The 8,677-nt window shown below is 44.0% G+C and overlaps 1 protein-coding gene across 2 annotated transcripts in view; it reads right to left on the bottom strand.

Moving 5' to 3' along the window:
* Positions 1-796: 796 nt before the first annotated feature.
* The window catches only part of AMD1 (adenosylmethionine decarboxylase 1), an 83,564-nt gene continuing 75,683 nt past the window's right edge, over positions 797-8,677 (bottom strand). For both annotated transcript variants that reach the window (XM_085612132.1, XM_085612133.1), the window contains one exon: positions 797-2,664. In XM_085612132.1, coding sequence (XP_085468258.1) covers positions 2,530-2,664 — 135 coding nt within the window. In that variant the 3' untranslated portion in view covers positions 797-2,529. The remainder of the gene's footprint in view (positions 2,665-8,677) is intronic.

The following is an 8,677-nucleotide window of genomic DNA, read 5'->3' as shown; positions in this document are numbered from 1 at the left end:
TCTCAATGTTAACTCTGAATCCATGGCTCCACCAGTATTGTAGGAGTTCAAATGCAGATTGAACAAAATTTGGCAAAAATTTCAAAGTCACTCAAGATAAATTTGGAAGTGCCAACACCTTAATATTAACGATGCAATTAATGTTGTCACATGGCTAACAGAGGGCAGCTAACTGCCAACTCAAAGCCAGGCGTGGTTCTTAAGGGGAGTTCTCCTTGCCTTCAAATCATGTAGAGAAATTCCAGAGACCTACTCCTGTTGAAAATGTGAAGGAGGCTAAAAATGGTCCTGGCCAAAAAATAAACGCCCAGTCCTCTTTCCCAATGTTTTATATACTTCACTGCCCAAAAGTGAGTGAATACAATCATCATGGAGGCCCTACCACACATAAAAGTAGCCACGTTCCTTTCAGTTTTTAAACAATGTAGCACCATGAAGATCTAAAAGTTTTGCAAAACCAGAAAAACAAGCATGTGCAGTAAAATTATCAAAACTAGCGGTTACAACTCTACGGACAAAACACCAAGGATGAGGGCCACTGTTCTCTGGCTGGAGCAGGAAGGTTTGGGTGCAATAGGGCTAGCAGCTCTGACGTGGCAGCACATTATCCCTGAGCAGGCTAATGCTAATTTACGTTAAAATGCAGTGTTTATTTTTTATTCTAAAACTGCTTGTGCAAAGTTTCTATTTTTAAATGATGTTTAGAAGTCTGTGGTCCAAACGGTTATAAGACTATCATTCCATCACCGAAAAATAGGCTTGATGCCTTGGGTAATTAAGATAAACATGCACCAAACAGATTTAGGCAAACCTTTATTGAAGCAATAGGCTTGTGGTACATATTTTCAGTACATTTTGCTTTAACCGATCAAAGTTTACATTCTAGAGAGAAAATTATGACACCAAAGCTTCCCTCTTCCAAACCTAGAGAAACTAACATTGTGTAGCTTTCATCCTCCACAGAGGCAGGCAACGTGCAATGTTTAATTCTGTAGTTATGGATCTTTTCTCAGTTATTTTGGACTCCACAAATAAAAAATCTGACAGGTTATAAGAATTTTAAATATTGGTCCTCATAATAGTAAAGCACCACAAATACAACATTGGCGCCCCATGTTAAGGGCTAGATAAATGGATCAAGTTGGTAAGGAACCTCATCAATGAAGCTCTGAGCTCAACGTAACATGCATCAAGTCACTGTTCCAACTGCTTGATTAATAATCAAGCTAATGCATTCCATAGCTTCCTAAGCACACAAAAGCCATTCAAACAGAAGGAACAAACTGCTGCATTAATGACTTAAGGAGAGCACGTTGGGACGGGGAATTCTCAATTAGAGAAATGCTTAACGCTGGTGTGAGCTTGAATCATCCCAGCAAATTTACTAACCGTGTAAAGTAATACAACTTTAAAACTGCAGCTGTTAAGCCCATACTCAGTCAATGAGTACATTTCACTTGCAACCTTGTATTCTTAAAGACCAGTCAAGATGTCCTAGAAAATTGCAGTCATTCTTTATGCCACCCAATCACGGTAAAATAATTCCAGCAGATGAGGTTACAACATTGTTAAATACAGCATAGCAGTCACATGCACAACAATGTCACAGGACTGTTTTAGTCAAGACACAAAGACTGATTCTGCTTGGAATAAAATGAAGTGATAGTTGAACAGGTTTACAGCAAATTGTTTACCACTCACAAATGGTATCTAATTTAGAAATTACAAGGAGAATGATCTAGGTGGATTCCAGTATATCAAGAACTGTGTTACTTTTCTATTCATCACCAGGCTATTACATTATGTCCAACACCGGCCTTAGCTTATTTTCTCCTGCACAAAACGTGTAAACCTAAAAAGGGTTGAAAGGAGTATGTGAAAAAATTATGCCACAACAAGATCAACAAAAATTAACAAAATAAACCGCCCGCTGAAGCAAATGATTTACCTAAAACTTATACAAAACTGAACATCTAACCTTAAGTGCAAACCAGTGATTAAACTGCCAATTCTATTGGAAACTGAAATTCAGTTTGTAGAAGAAATCACAGAACAATTAAGATTATGGTCCAGAAAGTTGCATTTCTACACAATAGACAATTTCAGAAGCTTTCATAAACAGTCTTGGTTATTAGAAGTCAACTAATGAGGCCGAAATCCTTGTCTGTGAGGAACTTTGGACGACATTTGGAGAAAAACTACACCGCAAATTATTGTAATTGAACTGTTTTTACATAGTATGTTAAATCGCATCCAGAATATTTTTAATTTCTCTACATGCACTTCAATTTCACTGCAAGAGTGGCACAGAATACCTAAACACAGAAGAGCACAATCATGCAAGATACCTAGCTCCTCGATATAATGGATACAATCCAAACTCGTTATTACACTATGGTTACATTTAGGGTTTTCTGAAGCTACAAGGTGACAGATGTGGCAAGCGTGGCCCTGTGCATCCTTAACTAAAAAGCAACCACCACCTTCTACACTGGTTTTCTTTTTACGTTTTTTCTTCATTTTTGTTAATCAACTCTGCTGCGGATTTTTGACAAAACTGGTAAAAACAAAATTGTAATTGTTGAACTGAGCAAACTGGCGGTCAACACGTTTAAAACCTTCAATCTTCTGGGCTGAAGTAAACATTGTACGACATTTGGAGCTCTGAAAAACAAAGACGACATGGTTTACACGTTTGTACTATTCACATCAGACACAAGTTTAGACCATCATTCTGCATTTAAATGAACCACCCGTTTACATAATCTGGAAGTTATAGCTAACCCGGTCACACAGATAGGAACGCTGTATATTAGCATCCAGTGAAATGAACCCCCTTAAACCATTAGAAATTGCCTGACAATTATAGAAGCATTTAGGTAGACGGATTAAGTCAAACTCCAGCATCAAGAATTAAGACCGTAAAAGCTCAGAAGGAAGTTACTTGTATCCCACTATAAAGGGTAACCAAAAAAAAAGTAGTTTACCAAGTATCATTTGTGGTGCAATAAACAATTCTAGAAAGGAAAAAAATCACTTTGAAGATTTAACAGTTCACATGCTGCGTCGTAAGCGTTTTGTCAAAACATTTTATCATAAACCAACAACACAGTCAAACATCAGACTAAAGTAAAATTAGAAGTGCTGCAAAGCACCAAGTGCCAGACTCATTTTTTGTTCGGGGGTGTGCCATTTAATGTGCGTGCTCCAAATTTTAATACATGATCTGCATAGTCTCTTGCTGAGAATGGGTGGTATGGATAAATGAAAATCTAATTTGCAAAACTACTGTTTTGATATAAAGTCGTGTGTTTAGGTAAAGAGTGATCCATAATGACAGTATGCTAATTTAAGTCGAAGAGTGCCAACTAGTTATGCGACCCCCAGGACTTAGACCTTTGCTAGCTACCCGTCTGTCACCACAACATCACAGTGAGACTACACATATATACATCAGGCATACATATATACACATTACGAAGTGATGCTTTGCTCTAACATTTGGCCTATATAAGTATGGTTGGACCTCAGCCCTTACTCAATATTCCACCATTTCTAAATCGGAAAAGCCATGTACCCCTATGATTTAGAGAACTTGTGTACCTCATAAATGGGTGTTCTTGAGATCCAAATGTCATTAAAGTATATAGGATGGGCTACTGTTTATAGAGCTACCCATTTTGTAGTTCAGCGAGCCATAAATGTGGCCTAGTGACTTTTTTCAAACTCCATGACTAGTTATTGAATTAGGAACTACAATTCCCATCAATGTGTAGTTCAACAAGCCACACACTTGGCCCGTAAATAAGACAAGGCTTGTTCCACGACTCGCTCTGCGCGACACTCAGGAAAATACAACCAACTCTGCTGCGTGCCACGATTCACTACCTTCCGCGGCGCAATTCATGCCGCCTGACATCGAGCCAAACAAGAATGTGGGAGCACAGGAGGCTTTATAAACTTACTGCGCCCCACGGACTACACGACATGGGGCGGGTAACTCATCCAATTTGTCACATTTTGAAAGAAGGAACCATGGGTCGTTTAGTCCTTCCCTACATACAGGGTTGCATCCTCGCACCCTGGGTTACAATACAACATGCATCGGCGCACTGCGGCCGGGTCCATCGGGCCCCACAATGGGGACGCCGAGCAGACTGCCTCTGCAGTCTCTCACTCTTGTACATCTGAGAATAGGGTACAAGTTAGGGGCGCATATACACTGCGGTTATTTTGTGGGCATATGAGATGCATATGATTAACTGTCCCCAGTTTCTGTAGGTGTTACGATAGAAATGTTATCGTCATGTCAAAGGCCACAATACTCTAAGCACTATTCCTTACTCTCAATATGATGCAGATCTTCCGCATGACTTCTGGTACTTCACCACGGGCACCAATTCATTAATCCTATCTGATTTGCACTTGTTCACTTAATTTTGTAGGACTCTATGCCATCTTGAGTTTTGCGCCAAAGTTAAGTTGGGGTAGGTTGCCTGACTTGCAGGTAAGCCAATACATCCCACTTGATTATGCTTAGTTTTTTGATGTATTGGTCCCCTACAAGCAATTCTATTCATGGTTTTCTGGATTTTCCTGAGAACCAGATCCATTTGGAATAAATGCTCACAACTTGGGTTTGATTATTGAAACATGTCTCAGGCAAATCCCACCAGTGGATTGAGTGGTGTACCACTCAAACCACCGATTCTCCATTTCAACTTTTTTAGTTGTGTCGCATTTTCGTTACACACGTAACACATACGAGGTCCTGAAGGACGCCACACCTCTTATGAAGATACTAGGCTGAAACATGTCAACCTAAGACCTATATTGCACTCACAGGTCTAATCCACTCCTGTTAGTTTCATTTTAATACTGGACTGGGGATCACCGAATAAAATTAAATGTGTACCCCTGAACTAGTTTCAACTCACATTTATTTTTTTGTGTTACTCAACAACCATTTCACTTAAGGTATTTAGTATACTTTGTCAAATAAAACACCCCAGAGCACCTCCCTCTCAGAGGGTGTTGTAGCCTGCAATACATCTAGGTTTATAGTGCAAGGTTACCCTATGATGGTGCACGCCACCTTTGGGTGGGTGAGGCAAACCGTCCTTAAAAGGGGCACCATTAGCATTCGTCCAACTCTCCAGACACAGGTTTTTTTGTGTGCCTTTGGTTCGTAACTGGGGAGTTAACCCCTGTTGGTCTATAAAGCTCCTCTGGCTCTGTGTTTTGCTGGTTATAAATATCTCCCCATCTGACAATTACTTACAGATATAGATACTATTACAAAGGCAGCTAAAAGGAAGACTTGGGTAACAATATATCTGGTAGAGACAGTCTAGCTGCAAATTCCTTAACTTAGAATATCTCCCCAGTCATCAGACTGGATCCGGAAAAAAAAATTCCCCAGCAAGCAATACCTCTGCACGCCGGGAGGTGGCGTCGCCCGGCTCAGTCCTGTAGTTATCCACGGAAGTGACGTCTATGGAGCCAGAAAAGCCCGTCCCGGCGTGCAGACGTCAGTTTTATACAGGAAACTTTTCCGCGCCACAACACAGCCATGCAAAAAACTGCAATAGCATAGGAACAGTGTTAAAGAGCAAAATCGTGGAAACAAAAATGATAAGTAACATGAAAATTAGAGTCAAATCATTTGGAATGAGAAATAGGAAGTTGAAAAAGCACCCAGTACTCAGAGGGACTTAAGGGAGCCCATAGAGCACTTGCTGCAAGCAAGGGCCCAACAAATTGCCAAGTCCTGCCAAGTCCTGCCCCACCCCAAGGGGGTAACGGCTGCAGCACAAAAGATATGACTAGCCAGGCACAGCTTGTCACCACAGGAGGGAAATTAAAAGAACCACAATATCTAAGCAATATGTTGCAAGATAAGTGACTAGAAGTGAACGACCACCAGAAAGTTCGCTACACACCGTCCAGAGATTGAACAAAAAGAACCCAACCCAACCGACTGCCATAGAAAGGAGGCACAGGCGTGGGGAGGGAATAAAAAACAGAATAACTCCACGCGTGAAGAACACCGGTGGCGCAACACGAGAAGGCAGTGAAAAGTATGGACCTTAACCACCTAAATACGTGGAGTGGAGAGCCAAAGGGCTCGAAAGCCAAACAACCCGCGCCACAGGAAGGTGCGAGAACACGCCACCAACCATACACTAGAACGGAGGGGAGGCCGAAAGGCCCCACGCAGGAGAACACACCCTACCCCTGAGTGAGGTGCGAGAGCACACCTCTGGCAGACCATGGCCACCAGAAAAGGGGGGAGGTCTAGGAGGAAAAACCCCATATGAAAAGGCCTTGGCAGATCAGGCGTTAAGGAATCTGCAGCTAGACTGTCTCTACCAGATATATAGTTACCGAAGGTAAGTAACTTCCATCTGATAAAAACATCTAGCCGCAGACTAACTTAGAATAGATACCAAAGCCATACCTCATAGGAGGAGGGTCTGCAAAACAACCACAAAGTTCCAGGAGAACATATTGGTCAAAAAGCTGACACGGTGGGAACCGCAATGCCAGGGCAACTGACATTAGACCCAGGAAACTCCGTAAGGGACATGAACATGGGACAGCAAAGCCACCAAAATCCGACGAGGGACGGTGTGAGACCCCCTCTCGCCCAGACAGGAAATACAGAACTAGAAAGATCAGTGCCAACGTAAGAAACAATGCAGTGACTCCTTCAAAGAAGCATCCAAGCACCGGTCCCTATGATCCATGAGGAACTAAGCCCCAAAGGGGCAAAACATGACAACGGTAGAGCATACCGCCGGAACATACACCACAGTGGATTCCAAAATGAAACCGGGGACAGTCCGGCCAAGAACAGGAGCCGCAACAGGAGGCCCGTGTGTGTAAGAAAATACATCAAATGTGTACCCCCAGGACATGTGACAACAGTGGCAGGGCTGAACCCAGAGTCTAGTGCCTACAGAGAGAAGAGCCACCATTGAGCAAAAGCTCAGTAGGTAGGCATGCCGCCAACCGTACCAAAAGGTACCACTGTGAGGGGATAAACTGCAAAGCCAGAACACAGAGGACTCCATCCCGAAGGAGAATTGCGAGCAAGAAGGCCTGATACTAGGACAAAAAGAACCTAGTATGTGAGCACCCCCGTGGCGTGTAGAACCTATGACATACACATGAATGCTGTCACATATACATAGTGACGAAACCCTAGACAGGGGAGTCGCATTACTCATCCTTTTGTAGAGCCTCTGTTAGGTGGCCGGATTAGCTTGCGTCCGTCACCTACTGATGAATTGCTGTCACCACATCGCAGGGCCACGGAGGCTAGTGGGACGTTTGCCAAGGCTGTTTGCAGGGCTGCAGACATTTTGGGGGATGCAGCCACCCTCAGTCTCTAGACCTTCGGAGCCTTTGCTGGATCTTCTCCACAAAGGCACAGAAGACTTGGAGCCATTGTTGCAATTTGCGGAGTCATTATTTGACATCCTTTTTGGGACGTGGGTGAGGCCCTCTTCGGGGGACCCCGTGGATCGTGCTGTGGCACATCGCCCATCGCCCAACTCCCGATGACCCCGCCTGTTTGACCCTCCATCCTGGGGCTGGAGGATTTGTGATTCAGGTAGCTCTTTCTACCACCCCTGTTCTGTTGCATCCTCCCACTCGGAAGTCTTGGTGGTTGGAGTTGTGGCCGCAATGTGTTTGCATCTGCCAGCTCGGGACTCCAGTCTCTAAACACGTGTGTGTTTGCTCGGGATACATTTGCCCTTTGGGACTGTCAAGCAGCTCCGCCCCTCCTTGCCGGAGAGCTCTCGGGCCGATCTGGCCTGCCTAATCCATGATGGCCATGATATGGCACAATTTTTGATTCGGTCTGCCATGGACACCACCGACTGTGGGTCGTGCTATGGCCAGGTCAGTTGTCATGCGCCACCATGCGTGGTTGCGCGATAGCGTTTTCCCCAGAGCATTTTTAGGAGCGGCTAAGATTTACAATTTGATGGGGGTCCCTCTTGACGCCCATGCTGGTTCGGTGGTCAGGCGCCTCCTGTCTAGGTTTGATTGTCTTCCCAGGTTTTAATCCTCGTGAAGGATTTTTGGTTTTGTGATTGTGCGGTCACTTTCTTTTGTTACCTGTTGTGGGTTACAGATGTTCTGGGTTGTGTGGCTTTTCAGCCATGTTATTTCCTTATTCTGGTACAGCTGGTTAAGCTGTGTTTACCTTTCTTTTGAGCCTCTGCCTACGAGCTGGTCTCAAGAGGGACCCTTCTTTTGTAGGGTTGTGCCTTACTCTATGTGGGGTATTTGTTGGCTGTTATATTGCCACTATTCTTTACCCAGGAACTTCTGCCGCAAGTTGACTCTTCCTACTGTTGTAGGATGTCTCCTCTGGTGAGATCCATGGGGTTGGTTTCTCTCGGGGGGGGGGGGGGGGGGGGGGGGTTTGTAATTGGTAGTCTATGGTTGGTCCGTAATACATCCCCACCTCCGTAGGGGTGTCCTTCCCTGCTGTTTTGTTGGGGGTTTTGTCACGCCTGTTCTTTCCTGGCATGTTCTTGCAGCATCGCTGTGCCTGTCTGGCCTTTCTACAGTTGGACATGTGCCCCTGGGGGGCAGGTTCCTCTGTTCCCTTCCAGAACAGTCTTTTCTGTATTATGTGAATACTTGCTGTATTGGTGCA

The sequence above is a fragment of the Triturus cristatus genome, chromosome 6 (genome assembly GCF_964204655.1).
Source record: "Triturus cristatus chromosome 6, aTriCri1.1, whole genome shotgun sequence".
NCBI classification, from domain to species: domain Eukaryota; kingdom Metazoa; phylum Chordata; class Amphibia; order Caudata; family Salamandridae; genus Triturus; species Triturus cristatus.
Note: the sequence above shows the minus strand (reverse complement) of the source record. Positions and strands in the feature narration are given on the sequence as shown.